Below are 23,119 nucleotides of genomic sequence, written 5' to 3'. Positions count from 1 at the left end.
CGTTAAAAGTGACCAAAAATATTGAAGCAGTTTTTAGTACAAAAACTATGATATATGTACTTAAGGATAAATTTAATAATCCATTTAGATGATTTTTCAAGTGATTTTATTAGGTAATTCAAAATAACTCTATTTATACTATTCATACCTACTGTTTTTATTAGTATTTAACTCTAACAAAGTTTTGGTGGTAACTACTGGGAATAAAAATTCCCAGTAGTTACCACTAAATCCGAGTTGGTGGTAACTACTGGGAATTTTTATTCCCAGTAGTTACCAGTGGTAAAAGGTGGGAAAAAAATCCCAGTAGTTACCACTGGTAAAAACTTGGTGGTAACTAGTGGGAATAACCCGTTTGGACGGGCCTTATGAAATTAACGGAGGACTTACTGCGAACACCGAACTTTTTAAACTTCTCTGTCACCGTAATTACACCTTCATTGGAGGAAAAGAGAAGGATGCCCGCAACTAGCAAACTTCGGTGTTGGCCTTAGAGGATATAACCAAACGGAGACGCCATGTCTATAATTTTCGGTACAAAATAGTCTGCCGTTTTTTTGCGGGGGAGGGGCACATCAAATGTATACGTAACGTAAACATAGCCATGTCAGATAAACGTCAGTCCATACATGTGGTTGACCATTGGCCGCCTATTTTCGACAGAGGGGAACGCCTGTTAATGACCACTCCGTTGGTTATATTCTCCAAGGTGTTGGCGGTAGGCCCTCTCGACTGTAATAGCCGAAACAGACTACAGCACCGCACCAAGGTCGCGGTGCGGTGTGGTAGTCTGTTACGACTTTAGTGGGACATACAGAGAACAGAAATAATCCAGGGTGATTTTGTAATAACAATTTATTTTACAATCAAACAATATACCTACACAAAATTAAAATAACAAATGTTTACCTACTTTACATTTCAAATGAACGAAAGTTATATAGCCCTACACACCGCCGTATATGCTCAAATAAGAATGATCTGTTTTTTCTGCGCTAAAAAGGAATGCAATTTAAGGCCTCTCCAGACGAAAACAATTTTTCGCCAAATTGTCCGATCAAATCAGGTCGGACGCAAACGCCAATATGACTTATTTTAAATTTATGGTGATATTTGAACGCTCTAAATTAAAAAAAAAATGCTCCCATACGCAAATACACGCGTCACAAATTGGCATTTGCGTCCGCACCCCATTTTATTATCGGTCATAATCGGCGGTTGAATTCGGCGAGCCAAATTGGCGTTTGCGTCCGCACGGCCTGATTTGATTGGACAATTTAATCAGATTGGCGAAAAATTGTCCCCGGCTGGACACGCCTTCATACAATATCTACATTACAGCAAATACGGCATAGTGAGTACAGACTGATGTAGTGCATAATTGTTTTCCATCGTACTTTCTCGCAAACGTTCGTATTTGTCATGCTACTTCAGTTAACCTCAGTACTTTTGTACCGAGACTGACTGAAATAGCATGACATGTTCGTACGTTTCCGTGAAAATACGATGGAAATTATTATGCACCATAACTGTATGCTAATGTCTTAAGGTCCTTTTGCCATATAAGATTAGTTAGGTTCGCCCTTTGGACACTACACGCATAAGGTACAAGAGAACCAATATAAACCTTACTTAAGAGTCACAGTCACAAGAACCTAGACGCCACCATACAATCCCCATAACATGAAATTTGACATTCAAGTAACATAACAGGGAAAATGGAATCTTTAAGTTACCTAATAGTGCCTGGAAAAAAATTGGTCAAAGATAACAAAAAAAAATGGTCAAAAGGGTCGGCCATGGTTAAGTGGCTCCTGTGATGTTGCTTATGTCCATAGGCGACGATGACCGCTTCCCAACAGGCGGCTCGTCTGCTCGTTTGCTGACTATCGTGTATACATAGAGTTAGACCAAGTCTGCTGCAGCGATTTTCATAAAATTATTAACACTTGCAGAGTCTGTACTGTCAAAATCATTGCAGAGTTATCTTGGTCTAATTCTATGTCTGGTGCGGTACTAGTTTTCGTTATACAAGTTTCGTGTGACTCTTAAGCTAAGAAGGTTATTTTTACAGTGTACGATATGACACTTAGGGCCACATGCACCATTCACTAACCCGGGGTTAACCGGTTAAACCTACTCCAGGTTACCAGTACAAGGAGCAAGGGGGCCCTGACATACAGGATGACGCAGGTGGTGTCCGGACACGGCTGTTTCGGACACTACCTGCACAAGATACAGAGGGAGCCGGGGCCTCAGTGCCACGAATGTGGAGCGGCGGACGACACGGCCCAGCACACTCTAGAAGAGTGCAATCGCTGGGCCGTGGAAAGAGCTGCCCTCAGGGCGGCCCCGGGGGTAGCGGACCTCTCGCTACGCAGCATAATAGCGGCGATGCTGGGTAGCGAGAGAAAATGGGAAGCGGTGGCCTCCTTCTGCGAAGAGGTTATGTCGCAGAAGGAGGAGGCGGAGAGGGAGCGAGAAGCGGCTGCTGACGGGCTTCCTCTCCGACGCAGGCGGCAGGGTCGAAGGCGAAGAGCAAACGCTCGCCTCGAGCCCTAGTGGGGCCAGCGGGTACCGAACCCGCATAGCACGGCCCCACACACGTCGTAGGGGTAGGAATCAAGCGTTTCTGATCCCCCCCTGCAGGGTGAGGGTGCCCTGGCGATAAGCCAGGGCTGCCGGAGGGCGCCGTGGGGGAATGATATCGATACCAGTGCGCCCTTCGAACGGCAAAGAGGGTGAAACGCCGGAGTGGGTTTAGTGGGTAGGGCCAAATTCTCCCCCCCCCCCCTCTCGCCATGAGAGGGACAAGGAGCGGCGAGTCCCAAACACCGTGCGTAAATGCATTCCCACTCAGTAAAAAAAAAAGGTTACCAGTACAATTTGACACTGGGTAACGGTTTAACCGGTTAACCCCGGGTTAGTGGTATGGTGCAAGTGGCTCTTAACAAGTGGAACTACGATTTTCCTACGAATATTTTTTTATTATGAAGTATGAACACACTATTCGTTTGAATGATCTATCCTACTTTACAACTGAACTAGGGCACTTAAAGTTAGTTTTCCAATTGAGAAGATTTTGCGATGAATATATAAAAAGTATAGTCTGTCAAGTCATTTCCGTCAGTAGAAAGAAGCGGCAAATTTAAAAAATATAGGCACAAAGAGTAATCGTCCCATAGAAAATTTGAGTTTCGCGCCTTTTTCTACTGTAAAAGTTATTTGACAGACTATATTTGACTCTATTAAGTAGATAAGTGTAGATATTTGAATCTTCAATGATGGTATTATTTCTGGAATAACGGTGTCTATACGCCAAAACGTAATTCAAGACCAAAAAAAGTAAGACAATGTTGCCAATGCAATAATTTGTTTGTAAAATAATAAATTCCTTTTGATAAATAATCACGCTAAGTTAATTTACTTATTAGTAATTTTACTCCTACGATTTAAAAAAGTACTTTTATTTACTTCTTTTTACATAAATACAAGACGCGCTAGTAAAAAGTGGCAACATTTTCTTACTTTTTTTTGTCTTGAATTACGTTTTGCAGTTGAGGGCCAGGATCTAATTTCTATACCGGTACTGAATATCGTCCGATATTGGATGCCCTAGCTACAGACGGCCTACCGAAACCCACGTTCAACGTGTTGCCTCTCTGTCGCACTTGTAAATTCGTACGTTAAGTGTGACAGGGAGGCAACACGTCAAACGTGGTTCGTGGTAGGCCCTCAGACCCTTCTAGTATCATTATTATTTTTACCGTCACTATATATACAGATATCACTAAATAATTACAAGCTAAAAAAATGTCGGCTTGAAAATGATATAATGATGTATGTATTTAAAAGCAGTCGAAAATTATAGTACATTGTGCAACGACGGTAAGTGAAATATTGGAAACGAGGGTGTTAATTCACGACAGCCGCAGGCATTTACTATACCTCCCATACAACTTATTATATATTAAGTTAGGAATCTGATGTATGGAGTGAGCACTATATACATCAGTTTTGTTACCAAAACGACTATTATTTTCGTAGTCTACATCTAGTGTCAAGTAGCGGAATTATCAGCTGCTACTCGACACTAGATGTCACGTGTGTCGTGACTAACGAAAAGTGTGTATGCTCAACAATTTATGACTAATATTACAAACAGGAGGAGTTGAGAATAGAGTTCCGGTTAATCCGGTTAAAATATTAGCTGAAAATGGTTGAGCATTAGATTTTCCGTTCGTCGCGACATCTATTGTCGCGAAGCAGCACTGATAATTCCGCTACTTGACGCTAGATGTAAACTACGAAAATAATAGTCGTTTTGGTAACAAAACTGTTTAAAACCAAAATATTACTTTGCTGATCCGCGAAAAGATAACATGCTAGTCAATCAGTGCTAACCCCTTATATTTCTATATTATTTTTAATTTTTTACATGCAATTAATGCACAAGTAAGTATAACGGGTTAGCACTGATTGACTAGCACGTTATCATTTCGCGGATTAGCAAAGTAATATTTTGGTTTTAATTAATATGGATTTCCGCAAAGTAACGCCTTCACTAACAAAACTAATGTATGGAGTGAGCACTTATGCTATGGTGTAACCTACCTGTTTGCTCAAATTGAGTAATGTATCTTGTGCTATAATTTTTAACCCTTTACCAGGCTGACAGTTCAAAAATGACAATCGAATGTCAGCCTTACTCATTGAAAATAGAACACATGTTTGAAGTGCCGTACGAGGGAAATATATATCCCTTCGCCTGGTCAGTCTTCTCCAGTAAAGAACTAAGGACTGAGTTCGATATTATCCTATTTCATCATTCTCTATTGTAGGATCTAATGTGTCTCTGTACCCCGTGTTTTTAGGGTTCCGTACCCAAAGGATAAAAACTTACTAAGACTCCACTGTCCGTTTGTATGTCTGTCACCAGTCTGTATCTCATGAACCGTGATAGCTAGACAGTTGAAATTTTCACAGATTATGTATTTCTGTTGCCACTATAACGGCGCTATCACGGTTCTCGAATTACGGCCTGGTGACAGACAGACGGACAGTGGAGTCTTAGTAATAGGGTCCTGTTTTTACCCTTTGGGCACGGAACCCTAAAAAACAGACTATAGTATCATTATCCCACGATTCCCGACATATATAAACAATATTTAATATTCTCCGGCCATGATGAGCGGTAGTAGGGCGGTCCAGCCGGTGAAGGGCCGGCAGCCGGCGCCGGTGCCGTCCACATCCGAGTAGTGCTCCCAAAAGTACCCCGTGCGGCGGTACTCGCCCAGAATGTTTCCTAAAAAAAAGTATTTTGGGCTTAGGGCACTGTTCGAATTTTGATTCTTATGTTCAGAAATCATGTGATCGTTTAGAGGAGGGGTAGGGGTAAGAAAAATATCTCGAATGATCACGATGGGGTTTAGAGCAGATATCACGTGTAATTTTATTTTCAAAATCGGGAAATCCTAAAACACCAATATAACTTAAAAATTGAATCAGATGAAGTAATCTGCTCATGCAAATATCATCACATGATACAACTTCCACCATATTTCCCAAAATGTCCCCGAAAGTTTCTAAGATACATTCCTTTTTTGTTACCCAATATCAAAAAGAATAGATAGTATAGAGGGGTCCTGTCATTGTAAATTTTGTAGTCACTGTAAATTTACTGCCATCTATCGACACACGACTAAAACTCAAAATGAAAACGTATAAAGTTATCAAAAAATGTATATATATGGATAAATGATTTTATTATTTTTATATCATTTTGATCCATGTTCATTCACTGATATCAGAGAGTATAGAGGGTATAGAGGCGGATTGTCAAAGTAACTTTTGTAGCTGACAATTTAATTTGCTCTCCGTTCACTAGATGACCCTAGTAGTTCTTTTTTTGTGGAGTTACGTCCTTTTGGATTTGCGTTTTGCGTTTGGAATTCACATGCGTTCACCACGTTAGCGTAGCTTTTTACCCAGCCAATTATTGACAATTAGTCTTGTCAGATGGCGCTAAGTTTAAGATGTGACCAATTACATAGATTATAAAATATAATTTGTTAAATTTGACGTTAGGTACCAAGACATCATGTGTCATTGTCACATTTTGCGAATATCTCATCGAAATGTGCGTACCTATATAAATTGCAAAAATAACCAAATTATACAGTCTGAAGTTGTAAGAACGCACTGCTACCGGCGGCCCCGAAAGCACGGTTTGCTGTGCTAACTTTTAGTAGAGGAGTTGTATGAAAACTTGTAGGTGAGGGTCAAAATAATTCCCACAAAGACGGGGTTTGATGTTTTTAGTTCTTTGTGTGTATCTTTATGACATACTAAAAATATATCAAAATATATTCATGCAAAACGCATTTATTGACATTTGAAATTTGAAAAATCAAAAATAATATTAAAAATCGTGTGTGGTATCAAATAACAGGAAATTACACGCTAAAAAAGATTGTGAGATTGATTTTACAAAATAAAAATAAAAAACAAAAGTAGTGGCTTAAAAACTGAATTTTTTTCAATGTTGAAAGTTATTTTCTACACTGAAAACAAAACTAAACTATTATAGTTTTACACATCAAAATACATTGTGTAAAAGAAAAGAATATTTAATTCATGAATACTTATTTTTAATTATATTATTATAATATGAAAAATATAGGCTCACAGGCTCTATATTTATTTAAAAGTTTTATCAATAAACTGAACGCACTTCAAAGGAGGTGATTGGCAGAATATAAAAAACAAAAAACGATTGTAGACTAGTCATCCGAATTTGCTCGATCGAATTCTTGGCCGGAAGTGAGATATTTGATATTAAAGGACTCTTTTTTTAGTACTTATGTTGTAAATAATTCTTTAGTATGTTCTAAAACGGTGGCGCATAGCAAAAATGTTCTTATACATAAGTAATCTGCATAAAATTACCCACAAGAAAGATTCAGTACAATTTTTCGCTAGGATCAATATTCAAAGAGATATTAACGCGGGAAAGTTAATTATAATCACTTCTAAGGTCCCTTTTTTTTAATTTTCGTAAATAACTCGTAAACGGTGGCCAATATAAAAAAATGTTGTTAAATGTTAATAATCTACACAAAATTCTCTACAAATAAGATTCAGTACACTTTTCGCCGGGATTAATATTTAAAAAGATAATAAAGAGGGAAAGTTAATTATAATAAATTCTAAGGTTCCTTGTTTTTATTTTTTCGTTAATAATTTGAAAAGTATGACTCGTAGCAAAAAAAATCTTGTACATAAATAATAAACATAAAATTTCCTACAAGAAACATGTAGAACACTTTTCGCTAGGATCAATATTAGAAACGATATTAAAGGAAGAAAGTTCATAACAATTAATTCACAGGTCACTTTATTTTAGTTTTTCGTAAATAATTTGTAAAGTATGACCTATTTTGCTATGGGCCACAGTTTACAAGTTATTTACGAAAAACTAAAAAGGGACTTTTAAATTTATTATAATTAACTTACTCGCTGCTTTATTTTTTTAAATATTGATCCTATCGAAAAGTGTTCCATATGTTTCTTGTAGGAAATTTTATGTTTATTATTTATGTATAAGTATTTTTTGCTATGAGTCATACTTTTCAAATTATTAACGAAAAAGTATAAACAAGGAACCTTAGAATTTATTATAATTAACTTTCCCTCTTTATTATCTTTTTAAGTAATTATCCCTGCGAAAAGTGTACTGAATCTCTTTTATAGAGGATTTTGTGTAGATTATTAACATTTAACAACATTTTTTTATATTGGCCACCGTTTACGAGTTATTTACGAAAAACTAAAAAAAAGGGACCTTAGAAGTGATTATAATTAACTTTCCCGCGTTAATATCTCTTTGAATATTGATCCTAGCGAAAAATTGTACTGAATCTTTCTTGTGGGTAATTTTATGCAGATTACTTATGTATAAGAACATTTTTGCTATGCGCCACCGTTTTAGAACATACTAAAGAATTATTTACAACATACTAAAAAAAGAGTCCTTTAATATCAAATATCTCACTTCCGGCCAAGAATTCGATCGAGCAAATTCGGATGACTAGTCTACAATCGTTTTTTGTTTTTTATATTCTGCCAATCACCTCCTTTGAAGTGCGTTCAGTTTATTGATAAAACTTTTAAATAAATATAGAGCCTGTGAGCCTATATTTTTCATATTATAATAATATAATTAAAAATAAGTATTCATGAATTAAATATTCTTTTCTTTTACACAATGTATTTTGATGTGTAAAACTATAATAGTTTAGTTTTGTTTTCAGTGTAGAAAATAACTTTCAACATTGAAAAAAATTCAGTTTTTAAGCCACTACTTTTGTTTTTTATTTTTATTTTGTAAAATCAATCTCACAATCTTTTTTAGCGTGTAATTTCCTGTTATTTGATACCACACACGATTTTTAATATTATTTTTGATTTTTCAAATTTCAAATGTCAATAAATGCGTTTTGCATGAATATATTTTGATATATTTTTAGTATGTCATAAAGATACACACAAAGAACTAAAAACATCAAACCCCGTCTTTGTGGGAATTATTTTGACCCCAAAGGCTATATCCTCTCTACTATTTACCTAACACCAATTCTAGCAATTAGGTAACTACCGAATACTTGAAGCTCTGTAATCAGTCCTATGCATATACATATGCTATTGTGCTTGTAAAGCATAGAAAAATACAGGTTCGATACGAGAATTAACAGTGACCCATACCGTCAGTCTGTCCGTCTGTCTGTCTAATGTCTTTCTATAGTTCGTTTTTACCAAGCTTTTATTAGGTCGACCTGTATGTAACTATGTAATGGAATCTAAGGTAACTAATTTAACCATCTTCCAAGGATCGTAGCGTCATGAAAATTGGCAGCTGTATGTAGTTCTGATGACAATACAATAATATGGTACCGTCGAACCGATCTGATGATGGAGACAGGAGGTGGCCATAGGAACTCTGTGATGAAACAACGCAACCTAATTGTGTTAGGGGTTTTTAGAATTGTCTCGATGAGTATTAGTTGTCTGTCGTAAGAAAAGTACAGTCAGCGATAAAATCTTGTACCAAAAATGCAATTTTTGCCAAAAACTTATTTTAGCATTAGAAATAAGGTAAGCGATCTTGAAAAAAATGTGCTATATGTGTTTGTGTGTTTCAATGTCTGCATTAGTATGCTATTACGCTTGAAGAACATAGAAAAATACAGGAAACATTTGATATTAACAGTGCCCCCACCGTCCGTCTGTTCGTCTATCTGTCACTTATCTATCCATACTAATTATAAAGGAGAAAGTGTGTCTGTCTGTCCGTCTATTACCTCTTTACGCTTAAGCCGCTGAACCGATTGAGTTGAAATTTGGTATAGAGATAGTCCAGGGAAGGACGTAGGATAGTTTTAATGTCGAAAATCATCCCTGAAGAGAGTGCAAAGGGGGGTGAAATTGAAAGAGTTAATGAATCGCCTAATAGTTGAAGTAAGCAATGCGCGAATTGAATTATTGCTATTAGCATTATCCAAGCCAAGCGCTATACTTACTTTAGCCGCTGTCACTAATTCCACGCAGACGAAGTCGCGGGGCAAAAGCTAGTTATATATATGTTTGATGTGTGTATGCATTGAGATAGGTACTAATGTACTTTACTTGCAGGAAGCTTGGTAGCTTGCTTTGTAGAAAAATATAGAAAGCATTCCATATTAACAGCGGCTCCTACCGGCCGTCTGTCTGTCTATATATCTATATGTATGTTTGTCTGTATGTATGCATTGCGATGCTAATGTACTTACAGGTGTAGAAAAATACAGGAAGAATTCGATAATAACAGCGACCCATCCCGTCCGTCTGTCTATCTATATGAATGTTTGCATGTATGCATCGAGATACTAATGTAGGTACTTGCGGATGGAGAAAAATACAGGAATCATTCGATATTAAGTAATAGTGACCCATCCCGTCCGTCTGACAGGCCCTATACTTACATTACCTATTCGTAGATGATTTTAATGACTGGAATTGTTTTGTGAAGGTCCTAACATTTTAAAGACATGCATGGTAGTTTGGTTGCATTTTTTATACAACGTCGGTGGCAAACAAGCATACGGCCCGCCTGATGGTAAGCAGTCTCTTTAGCAACAAGTATTTTGTCTCGAAAACCACCTATTTGATGAAGTGGGTCTGATGATGAAGACATAATATATGATATACGTACCTACCCAATATATGAATCTTGCCTTATACATATCATATAAATATCACCTTTAAACGAGCAATTCTTGTATAGGTATATATTTATTTATTAAAGTGTCATTTTTAGGGTTCCGTACCCAAAGGATAAAACGGGACCCTATTACTAAGACTCCGCTGTCCGTCCGTCCGTCCGTCCGTCCGTCCGTCTGTCTGTCACCAGGCTGTATCTCACGAACCGTGATAGACAGTTGAAATTTTCACAGATGATGTATTTCTGTTGCCGCTATAACAACAAATTTTTGCCGTTTTTTGCATTATGGTACGGAACCCTTCGTGCGCGAGTCCGACTCGCACTTGCCCGGTTTTTTTATTCTAGAGTCAGTCCATGAAAAGTCTGCAGCGGATTTGATAGCCCACGCAGTGCACGTGTTATTTTAAACGTCAAACTTCTATTAAATTATGACGTATAAATGACACTTGCACTGCGTGGGCTATATATCAAATCCGCTACAGACTATTCTTGGTCCGACTCTATCGCCCCAAATTTTTTGGGCTGTTTTCATTTCATTTATTTCATATTGTATTGTCATGTACATTGGGTGTTACATTATATATAGTCAGATCATGACACCCTGTTAGGGCACACAATAGTATTATTATTCTATTCTATTCTAGGCTAGTCTATAAGGCAACATAATAACATTTACTTATTAGTAATAAATTATATTAAAAAAATAAATGACGTCAAAGCTTAAAACTAAGTCTAAGTAAGTATATAACGTCAACAATATATTGATTAATGGTTATTTGTAATAATGTGTCAATTTATTATTAATAGCAATTATTTTAAATTATTGATGTCATTTCTTATTATCTTTTTAGCATCTCGCGTTGCAGAAGAAGTTGTTTAACATCATTTAAGAACATAACGGATCCAATACTTAACTCATTAATTAAGGCTGATATTTGCTTGTAATTTCATACACAATGGAGATCGTCGATTTTGGGCCCGGAGTAAACCATCACGAATATCATATGGTACAGACTATTACAGTAATTATATACGCATTTTATTACTGAAATAAATATAATATTGGGTAAAAATAAAACGGGAATTAGAAATACATAATTAAAATATATTATATTACTTATTCATTTTCGTAAATCAATGTATTATAATTTATATATTAACAAAAGCCTTGCTGTCGTCAACATCTTTATTAGCATTGACATAAAGCTCAACTTCACACAAACCGTGAGGTTTTTTCACTAAGGAGTTATAAAATCTCATTGCAACTATGTATAAGGTGGGTAGCCATAAGTCATAGTTGACATAAGTGCGTTTCGAAACTATTCAAAATATCAGTAGTGTCATTCATTATTTATTGAATATATACCTACTTTAAAATTCTAAATCGACTGTAAAAATGCCTAAAATAAGTAGTTAAGAAATATAGTAATTCGACTTTTTGTTTAGTTACATAGTTTGGAGATTTAAACGAGTTCAGAATACGACGATATGCTACTTTTATTTAACGAAACGCAACCATTTTTTTTAATCTGTCAAATATTTTTAAGTAACGCCAACCTTAAATAAACCTTACTTCATTGAAAGAAGATTTAAAATGGATCTGTTCACTCTCCGTAAAAAAAAAAGAAGTAACAGTGAACTTCCGAACAAGATCAAAATATAACTTTTTATTGAACGCGGATACGTTTTCAGTTTAATTTACATGTCAGACTTTGCCTATTTTCTTTTAAAAAGCCAAAACACTTTTACAGAATAGTGTGAGTAGTATACGCTTTTGTACATAAAAGTTTTTCTTGTCATGATCAAGTTTTTATTGCAGTATTTCTCAAAATTCCCGTTATATTTCGTGATTCTGTTTTTATCATCATAATCTTGCAATTATAACGATTAATTTCCTATATATATATTACATGTAAGTATGCGTTCAATTTGCGAGGGGGCCCAGCAAACGCCTAAGAAAATCGACGATCTCCTTTAAGGACAGTAGACCTTATTAACCTTATATACGGTAGGGCTTCTGTCAAATTCAAATAGAATCAGTCAAAATACATAAAGATGCTAGATATGTACGTTAGTAAAATTCAACTTTAATTCTAGTAGTTAGAGTTCATAATGTTTTGTCATTATTCTTTATGTGTATCTGGAATATTAAAGAACATTGGCTACTTAGATTGTAATGTGAATAGCAAATATTCATCGTGGCAGTTGTAACCAAGTTGTAACTTAGCAACTGTTGTTTCTACGTACTCTCACACAAAAGTAAATGTCGTAAACAGATATATTATAAGATTATTATCTATTCATTTTAAAGTGTAACCGAATAAAAATAGAGCAAGCATTAAACACGAGGATTATTCAAATAGGGAAATTAGTATCCCAATATTTTAACACTGGTGGCTTAAAATTTTAGTAGTGTAGTGCTCGAGGCAATTTTAATTTTGTTCACGACAACCATGTCCGATGACATTATGCAAAGAATCTTGTGATTTAATCCTGCTAAAGATGTGTGGGAGGAACGAGAGCGCATCTATGGAGATACCTGCTTAGACAAGGCCTGAAATGATTCAGCTACAAAATGGATGGACCCGTATCATGACATCATTACTCATGTGTTAAATTTAAAGAATATCTGGAGCAAACTGTGTACGGAGTCAAAGCTACAGAGCGTGACTCGTAAATAATAACACACTTTCCACACTTGCATTGAAATGTACTACAGTTTTGTTGTGGACCATTAATTCGGAAACGACCGGCTAGTCCGAGTTCAATCTTGATTTTTAAGAGGTTGTTTTGTGAAATAAATGGTATGTTAGATCCCTTTTAATTTTAACACATATTGTAAAATGACTCTCTGACAAAAACTATTGCAAGTAGGTTATTTATTTTATTTTAAATAAACTATTCTAAAATAAAATAAAACTAAACTAAACTACATCTAAAAAAGGCAAGAGGCTCTGGCTGCGTTACCCCGCTGAACTGCCAGACTGAAGCGTTAAGCGAGGTAACTGCCAGGTCATGTTATTTTTATTTATTGTTTTTTTACTTCTTTTTTGTACCATATATATGATTAAATGGAGTTGAAGTAAAGCTTTTAAATAAATTGTTAACGCAATAGAGTATTCTTCGGTGTATAATGTTTTATTTAACCTGTTCGCCTTACCTACATTTTGTGCCCCATATTCCACGACTTGATACTTATGTTCCATATATGGGTTGTTTACGTGCATTTTGTTGCTTGGCGTTGATTACAATTTTCAAGGTAACATGAATAAGGGCATTAGTAACCGTCTACCTAGTCCTAAAAACAAGTATTATAGAAATATGTATGTAGAGAAGATAAGGTAACAATAATATACTCGGTCAAACAAATCTTATCAGTAGAAAAAGGCGCGAAATTCAAATTTTCTATAGGACGATAACCCTTCGCGCCTACAATTTTTAAATTTGCCGCCTTTTTCTACTAACAAGATTTGCTTGACCGACTATAATACGAAGTTCGAACTTTCAATAGGAGAAGCAGAGCCAGCGCTATTATCATTTGTCTTTATCTTTGTCTCAGGTTTCATACTCTCAATACTCAGATACAGCTTGGCAAAAAAGAATAGAAATTAAGAAGTGGCAACACTGTAGTGTCGTCCTTTTCAAACTAATTTCTTTAAGAAAACGGGACGACACTACACTGTTGCCACTTTTTAATTTCTAATACTCTTTTTTGCCAAGTTGCAGTTCGGTTACCATTAACTCGCTGCTATTAAGCTAAAAACCTCTTTCCTGTTTTCATAGTTATAAGTGTAGTTATATAACGAAAAGATATAAAAATAGGTTATATATTCATTTACACGACTAATTGACTTAATTGCCATCTATCGACGCTTCAATCATTACGATGACATTTTATGCACTTATCAAATTTACTGCCATCTTTCGATACATACCTAAAACATTGAGAATGCCTTGTGACTAAATTTAAACCATGTTCTTTCACTGAAATGTGTTAAGTATCACCTAGGTCGCCATCTAGTCGAGAATAGGCTAAAGGTACTAGCGCCATCTGAGCGAGTGTCAATTTTACTTGAATTTTACGAGGCACGTTTGTTTCTTAAACTTTCCACATCTTATACGGAGTTATATATATCTCTGCTGATATCTATGTTAAAATTGTTAAATATGAAACGGTGTCGTCACGCCATCTAGCCGAGGATAGGTTAAAGGTGTGTGCGGCATCTATTCGAGAATGACTTTTGCTTGAATTCCGAGGCACGTTTTTAGGGTTCCGTACCCAAAGGGTAAAACGGGACCCTATTACTAAGACTTCGCTGTCCGTCCGTCCGTCCGTCCGTCCGTCCGTCCGTCTGTCACCAGGCTGTATCTCACGAACCGTGATAGCTAGACAGTTGAAATTTTCACAGATGATGTATTTCTGTTGCCGCTATAACAACAAATACTAAAAACAGAATAAAATAAAGATTTAAATGGGGCTCCCATACAACAAACGTGATTTTTGACCAAAGTTAAGCAACGTCGGGAGTGGTCAGTACTTGGATGGGTGACCGTTTTTTTTGTACTTTTTTTTTCGTTTTTTTTTTTTTGCATTATGGTACGGAACCCTTCGTGCGCGAGTCCGACTCGCACTTGCCCGGTTTTTTTCCTTAGACTTTATTTGTCTTATACGAAGTTACATATGTCTTTGCCAATATGTAAGGAAATCTGGTAACAAAAAAGGCATGTATCTTAGAAACTTTCTGGGACATTTTGGGAAATATGGTGGAAGTTGTTCAGCTTCATGTCAGCATACCAATTTTTATAGAAATCTAAGATGTGATCGAAATGTACAAAAAATTTTTGAGAATTGCTCGCTTACAGACAGACAGACAACGGGACGGGTGAAACTAAATGAAAGCTTGTAAAAATGCCGCTAATTCAATCGAATTTAAACTGTTGTGAGACATACTAACATTGAATAATTTTACGGTTTAGACTCACTTGTTTTTAGTCAATCAATCCAAAATTAATCGAGCCGGTAATTCACTTCCACAATGGTACTTAAGAGTTTAAGTAATTGTAATTTTATGAAAAAATACTTACGAACGATGTTCGCTCTCAGTCGGTCGTGCAGCTGTCCCGCTCGCACAGCGTGCGGTCCCTCTCTAGAGTAGTGCTTCAAGGCCGCCAGAGCGAGATAGTTGACGTTGATCCACACTTGACCGCGCCAGTATGGCGGATCGTGTTCCGTGTTCCGTTTCATGTAAAGTGGTGATGATTTTGAAAGTGATCTGAAATCAAAATATAATTAAATAAAAGTACAACTAGCAAACAAAATTTGAGTTGTATTATTTAAGGGCCATTTTATTTAAAGTTGTCCCCTACTCAATTTTTCAAATTTGGGTTTTTTTATGTTATTTCTACTCAGAATCATGAGCTCGTTTGATCCTAATAGGAGAAAAAAAGTGTCCCAAAATTTCCATACAATTTTCGATCTTTCCATTGTCTATGAAATCTATGAAAAGTCTATGAAAAATGGTAACGGAATGGAAATAAAAACCTTGGCACACTTTTTTTCTCCTATTAGGATAGAAAGAGCTCGTGATTCTGAGTAGAAATAACATAAAATTTAACAAATAAAAAAAAAAGTGCAGGGGACTACTTTAAATAAAATGGCCCTTAAGTAGTTGCACGACTATATATTTTAAATTATACACTGAGCACTGGTGGCTAGGCCACCAGCGCTCACCGGTAAGAGCGTGCGACTCGCAATCCGGAGGTCGCGGGTTCAAACCCCGGCTCGTACCAATGAGTTTTTCGGAGCTTATGTACGAAATATCATTTGATGTTTACCAGTCGCTTTCCGGTGAAGGAAAACATCGTGAGGAAACCGGACTAACCCCAATAAGGCCTAGTTTACCCTCCGGGTTGGAAGGTCAGATGGCAGTCGCTTTCGTAAAAGCTAGTGCCCACGCCATTTCCTGGGATTAGTTGTGAAACGGACCCCAGGCCACAGAATAAAAAATAGTACTAGGTACAGAAGACTCACTCTCTAACAAAACGCGTCTGTTACGATCAGCACAGATATGGCCGCTAGGTGGCGACAGCGCCACGCGCGGCTTATGGCTTTCCCCAAAATTGGTGTGAAACGGATGTACTTTTAGCTAACTGTAGCAAAGCGACGAAATCGCGGAGTGAGCCACGCCTGCTAGCGGTAAGAGCGTGCAAATCTCGCAATCCGGAGGTCGCGGAACACTAAAAAGGGGTCATCCATTAATTACGTCACACGAATTTCAAGGTTTTTTGACCCCTCCCCCCCTCCTTGTCACACTTGGTCACATTTGGCAAACCCCTCCCCCCCTGGTGTGACGTCACATTTTTTCAACGAAATCGGCAAATCGAATTAAGTATTATTAATTTTTTGTCAAAATATTAGTAAATTTATAACTCAAAACTGATTATGAAAAAAAATTTAACTAATAAAAACGATTTACGTTCCAAAAACTTGTTTTTGAAGTTCAAAAACAAGTTTTTGGAACAAGTTGTACAGTTCAAAATTTGAACTGTACAGTAAATAAAATGATTAAAATGAGATTTTGGTTACTGATGAAGTTAAAGTGACGTCACAAAGTTTGTCACTCCCCTCTCCCCCTTGTCACAACACGTCACATTTTCTTGCCCCCCCCCCCCTAAACGTGTGATGTAATTAATGGATGACCCCAAACAAGTCAAAAATACCTGAGTCCATATTTAGACCACAGCAGGTCCGGCTTGTCGAGGTCTCGAAGTATCTTGCCTAGATTCTCGCTGTCGGGTTTCAGTACTTTTAGCAGCATGGGGAAGAGGGACACGTAGCCTATGGACGAAAGATAAGATACTTAAGTCACGCGAACGTAGCCGCCATGGAATCGGAGTTACGCTCTCATTTTAAAACGACATTTTGAAAAAACCGGCCAAGTGCGAGTCGGACACGAACATTTCCGTACAATTACGCAGAAAACGGCAATAAAATCACGTTTGTTGTATGGGAGCCCCACTTAAATATTTATTATATTCTGTTTTTAGTATTTGTTGTTATCGCGGCAACAGAAATACATCAACTGTGAAAATTTCAGCTGTCTAGCTATCACGGTTCATGAGATAGACAGACAGACGGACGGACAGACGGACAGCGGAGTCTTAGTAATATGGTCCCTTTTATCCCTTTGGGTACGGAACCCTAATAACATCAAAGGACCCCGCAGCAAACATAGGGAAAAAGTGGTTTCAGTCAAATCTCACGAAATTTTAGTATGATGTAGATTTAAGTCTCATGATTATTTTTTATAGATGCACAAATCTCTCAGAAGTATACTTTCAGAAATAATCAAGTTTATGTTTTTCTATTTCTATGAGGTGTTCCCTAAAATCGATACACTGAATTGGTAACTGCATTATAATTTATAATATAACTTCATAACGTCACTAAATGTATCATTTTTGTCAATTCAATGTATCGATTTTAGGAAATACCTCATTGGAATAGAACAATATTAACTTGATTATTTCTGAAAGTATACTTCTGAGGGATTTGTGTCATTATAAAAAAATAATCAGGAGACTTAAATCAAGTCCTTTGACATGAATATTCAAGTAACATAATTATGTACGTCAATGTCTGGTACAGTCGCCATCAGATATATCGGAGCGGCCAAGGTGTGCATAATATCTGAACACGCACTCTAACGCCTTGACAATAGAGGCGTGTTCAGATATTTGTGAGCACTGTGGCTGCTCCGATTTATCAATTTTCGTTGCTAGAAATTGTAGTACATAGAAATTAGAGCGAGTGGAAATTTTACATACAAAATCGCCTGAGATAAGCGATAAACCTATAACAAGTATGGTATTATATTAGTGGTACAGTCGCTATCAGATATATCAGAGCAGCCTCAGAGCTCACAAATATCTGAACACGCCTCTATTGTCAAGGCGTTAGAGTGCATAGATATTTTTGAGCACCTCGGCCGCTAAGATATATCCGAATTCCGAATGTGACTGTACAGTCGACGACATAGATATGTTAACACTTATGCCTTTGCAATAAGGTGAAAAATGTAAACATATCTTTGACGTCGACTGTACTTACCAAAAGCAGAAGTGACCAGTTTAGGCTCCGCCGGTACGGTGATGCTCCGGACCACTTTAGCGGTCTCCCCCGGACGCTTGGCCGGCTGCCGGACCAGCCGGACGCCGTCCGTGTGCAAACCTGAAAACAATACCTATACAGTCGCCATCAGATATATAGGAGCGGCCAAGGTGTTCACAATATCTGAACACGCGCTCTAACGCCCTGACAATAGAGGCGTGTTCCGATATTTGTGAGCACCTTGGCCGCTCCGATATATCTGATGGCGACTGTACATAAGGGTCCTTATTTCGTCGAAGTTAAATTATTCTACGGGTAAACTCTCAATGTAGTCTCTGCCACTAAAAATCCGATGTGAATTTTATTCATAATTTTTAAGAGCCCATCAACGTGCACACTAGCGCCACTGCTAAATAATCGTGATTATTTAAATTTAACGATAGATATTGAAAAAAGGGGGCCGCTACGTAATATATTTTGTATTTAAGTACCTTTTGAATACATCAAACTAGTTTTTATGTTGCTGGATTCGTCAATCTATGCGTCCAAAGTTAAAACGGCCGTTTTTGTTTTGAGTTCATAGATCGACTTTTATTTAAATACCTAAAGATACAGAGTTATAGGCTTAAAGATATACCATTTGAAAGAGATTGAGTTATACAGTCGACATCGTATGTATCGGAGCGGCCGAGGTGCTCAAAAATAAGAACACGCACTCTAGCGCCTTGACAATAGAGGCGTTCAGATATTTGTGTGCGCCTTGGCCGCTCCGATATATCTGATGCCGACCGTACATTCTTACCGCTTAGAAGCGCTGGTGCACTAGCGGTAAGAGCGTGCGACTTTCAATCCGGAGGTCGCGGGTTTAAACCCAGCTCGTACAGTCAACAACAGAGCTATGAATACAGGCAAAGTGCCAAAAATATGTATACACGACCTTAATGTACAGGCAATATACATATTTTTGACACTTTGCCTGTACCAATGAGTTTACCGGAATTTATGTACGAAATATTGATGATTTACCAGTTGCTTTTCGGTGAAGGAAAACATCGTGAGGAAACCGACTAATCAAAATAAGGCCTAGTTTCCCCTGTGGGAAGGTCGGATGGCAGTCGCTTTCGTAAAAATTAGTGCGTACGTCAATTCTTGGGATTAGTTGTCAAGCGGACCCCGGGCTCCCATGGACCGTGGCAAAATGCCGGGATAACGCGAGATCTTCCTCGATAAAACTGTGTGTGTGTGCGTGTGTGTGTGTGTGCGTGTGTGCGTGCGTGCTTGCGTGCGTGCGTGCGTGCGTGCGTGCGTGCGTGCGTGTGTGTGTGAGAAGACTGTGATATTCTTACCGTAGTCGGCATAAGTTTGAGTGTGTGGCGACCAGTGTAGCTGGTTCAGCAACTCTTCGTCGCCTAACTGGTCGCGGGTCGCTTCAAATCTGAACATGAAATAAATAAACAATACTTAATTCACTATCATATCACGGTTCATGAGATACAGCCTGGTGACAGACAGACGGACAGGGAGTCTTAAGGGGCCCACTGATTAACAGTCCGCCGCACGGTATCAGCGGGTCAGCGTGCGCGTTTGGTCGCCATAGCGTCGGCGGCCGCGTACATCCAGCAGCGCAGGTCTACGTGACGCTCTATACTTGACGTTGTCTATGGTTACCTGGTAGTATCTCTCTGTAGCACGTCAGCTATGGTCGCCATGGCGTCGGCGGCCGCGTACATCCAGCAGCGCAGGTCTACGTGGCGCTCTATACTTGACGTTGTCTATGGTTACCTGGTGGTATCTCTCTGTAGTACGTCAGCTATGGTCGCCATAGCGTCGGCGGCCGCGTACATCCAGCAGCGCAGGTCTACGTGACGCTCTATACTTGACGTTGTCTATGGTTACCTGGTGGTATCTCTCTGTAGTACGTCAGCTATGGTCGCCATAGCGTCGGCGGCCGCGTACATCCAGCAGCGCAGGTCTACGTGACACTATACTTGACGTTGTCTATGGTTACCTGGTAGTATCTCTCTGTATTACGTCAGCTATGGTCGCCATAGCATCGGCGGCCGCGTACATCCAGCAGCGCAGGTCTACGTGACGCTCTATACTTGACGTTGTCTATGGTTACCTGGTGGTATCTCTCTGTAGTACGTCAGCTATGGTCGCCATAGCGTCGGCGGCCGCGTACATCCAGCAGCGCAGGTCTACGTGACGCTCTATACTTGACGTTGTCTATAGTTACCTGGTAGTATCTCTCTGTAGTACGTCAGCTATGGCCGCCATAGCGTCGGCGGCCGCGTACATCCAGCAGCACAGGTCTACGTGACGCTCTATACTTGACGTTGTCTATGGTTACCTGGTAGTATCTCTCTGTAGTACGTCAGCTATGGCCGCCATAGCGTCGGCGGCCGCGTACATCCAGCAGCACAGGTCTACGTGACGCTCTATACTTGACGTTGTCTATGGTTACCTGGTGGTATCTCTCTGTATTACGTCAGCTATGGTCGCCATAGCATCGGCGGCCGCGTACATCCAGCAGCGCAGGTCTACGTGACGCTCTATACTTGACGTTGTCTATGGTTACCTGGTGGTATCTCTCTGTAGTACGTCAGCTATGGTCGCCATAGCGTCGGCGGCCGCGTACATCCAGCAGCGCAGGTCTACGTGACGCTCTATACTTGACGTTGTCTATGGTTACCTGGTAGTATCTCTCTGTAGTACGTCAGCTATGGCCGCCATAGCGTCGGCGGCCGCGTACATCCAGCAGCGCAGGTCTACGTGACGCTCTATACTTGACGTTGTCTATGGTTACCTGGTAGTATCTCTCTGTAGCACGTCAGCTATGGCCGCCATAGCGTCGGCGGCCGCGTACATCCAGAAGCGCAGGTCTACGTGACGCTCTATACTTGACGTTGTCTATAGTTACCTGGTGGTATCTCTCTGTAGTACGTCAGCTATGGTCGCCATAGCATCGGCGGCCGCGTACATCCAGCAGCGCAGGTCTACGTGGCGCTCTATACTTGACGTTGTCTATGGTTACCTGGTGGTATCTCTCTGTAGTACGTCAGCTATGGCCGCCATAGCGTCGGCGGCCGCGTACATCCAGCAGCGCAGGTCTACGTGACGCTCTATACTTGATGTTGTCTATGGTTACCTGGTGGTATCTCTCTGTAGTACGTCAGCTACGGTCGCCATAGCGTCGGCGGCCGCGTACATCCAGCAGCGCAGGTCTACGTGACGCTCTATACTTGACGGGTGTGACGCTCTGAAAAAATGCCAGTGTATTAGTATATCATCCCATCCATAACTATTATTTAAATAAACATTTTAAAAAACCTGTACGCTATATGCCAAAACTGGCTTAAATCATTTTGGAAAAGATACTCTTCAAACTGCTGGATCGATTTCTCACAAACATAGATAAGCTAGAGTTTAACCAAGAAAAGTCTGCAACGATTTTGATAGCATACGCAGTGCAAGTGTTATTTTAAACATCATACTTCTATGAAATTATGACGTATAAATAACTGTAACACCCTTCTTTATGCGTCGGGAGTTTACCTCGGATAGTCATCCAAGCCCGAAGTCAATGTCTTCGGATTAAGTTGCAGCCCGTCGTCTTCCCTGCCTCGCCAGCGATAGGTCGTGGGTTCATCTCCCTTCTGCGACGACTGGAACCACTGGTACCAGCTCTGAAATATACCTTCACTTGAGGGTTTCTTCTGGCTGTATGCTTATTCGCCACTATCGCAGGATTTAAAAAAACGGGTCTAAAGAGAAATTGTTTAAATATACTTAGGGCCACTAGCACCATTCGCTAAACCGGGGTTAACCGGCTAAGCCTGGAGTTACCATGGTTACCAGTATAATTTGACACTGGGTTAACGGTTTAACCCCGGGTCACAGAATAAATAATGTACTATTACCGTACAGAGAGGAAACCTCCTACAAAACTGAAAGACCCCCTATAGCGAGTCTTTGATAGTCAAAGTACCAGGCGATCATAACTCACCTGTAGTCTCGTGAACATTCGATCCAACGTCCTTCTCAAAGGCCACTGTGGTTGGAACAGTTGAGGTTATGTTTTGACTAGATGAGCTTTTGTTATATGGTTAACTGCTATCTTCGAGCAACACGGAAGGGAGGCGGCATTCGCACTATTTCCCCTCTGCCGAGGTACAAGATTAGCGCGTCAATCTAATCTAGCGCGGGTAATAAAACTAGTTGCACTTGGATTTTTCACTAGACCGAGTCCAGACGCGCGCGTGAACACTGCTGCACAAAAATGCCTGTTTGCTCGGTTTTTTGTTATAAAAAGAGGTCGGGGACATCAAATTTACAAAAAGAAAGTGTTACATTTCACATGTAATATTTTTTTTTACATATCATACGTTTAATTACATTCAAACACAATTATTATATTTTAGTCTCATGTAATTGTTGGATTTATCGATTTTGCTCGCTCAGTACAAAATTCGCTGATCGGTCGAGCGACAAATCCGACTTCTCATCTCTGAGAATACAATAACATACTTCAACGAAAATGTGTTAGTGTGCGTGTTGTGACACTTGTCACTCGTCCGTACACAAAAAGAGATCGAGGTTTGCAAGATTTGTCTTTGACGTGTGTCATTTTCTATGTATTTGTGTCGTCATTACAGATTGGATTTTGTATGTAAGTGTGTGAGAAGTGCGACTGTGTGCACCTTTCCCCCCGCGAAAAATGGCAGAAAGATTTGTACGGTGAGATATCGCTT

The 23,119-nt window shown here is 38.9% G+C and overlaps 1 protein-coding gene across 1 annotated transcript in view; it reads right to left on the bottom strand.

Annotated features, from left to right (window-relative positions):
* Window positions 1-5,119: 5,119 nt before the first annotated feature.
* Window positions 5,120-23,119, bottom strand: part of LOC134803183 (mannosyl-oligosaccharide glucosidase) — a 33,724-nt gene continuing 15,724 nt past the window's right edge. Inside the window, exons 10-16 of the mRNA XM_063775886.1 lie at window positions 21,924-22,054; window positions 21,517-21,627; window positions 19,715-19,803; window positions 18,369-18,488; window positions 16,979-17,096; window positions 15,344-15,531; window positions 5,120-5,305 (exon numbers count right to left, since the gene is read on the bottom strand). Of these exons, the coding sequence (XP_063631956.1) occupies window positions 5,169-5,305; window positions 15,344-15,531; window positions 16,979-17,096; window positions 18,369-18,488; window positions 19,715-19,803; window positions 21,517-21,627; window positions 21,924-22,054 (894 nt within the window). The 3' untranslated portion in view covers window positions 5,120-5,168. The remainder of the gene's footprint in view (window positions 5,306-15,343; window positions 15,532-16,978; window positions 17,097-18,368; window positions 18,489-19,714; window positions 19,804-21,516; window positions 21,628-21,923; window positions 22,055-23,119) is intronic.

The sequence above is a fragment of the Cydia splendana genome, chromosome 26, assembly GCF_910591565.1.
Source record: "Cydia splendana chromosome 26, ilCydSple1.2, whole genome shotgun sequence".
Lineage (NCBI taxonomy): Eukaryota > Metazoa > Arthropoda > Insecta > Lepidoptera > Tortricidae > Cydia > Cydia splendana.
The sequence above is the reverse complement of the archived record's forward strand: the minus strand, read 5'-3'. Positions and strand labels throughout refer to the sequence as shown.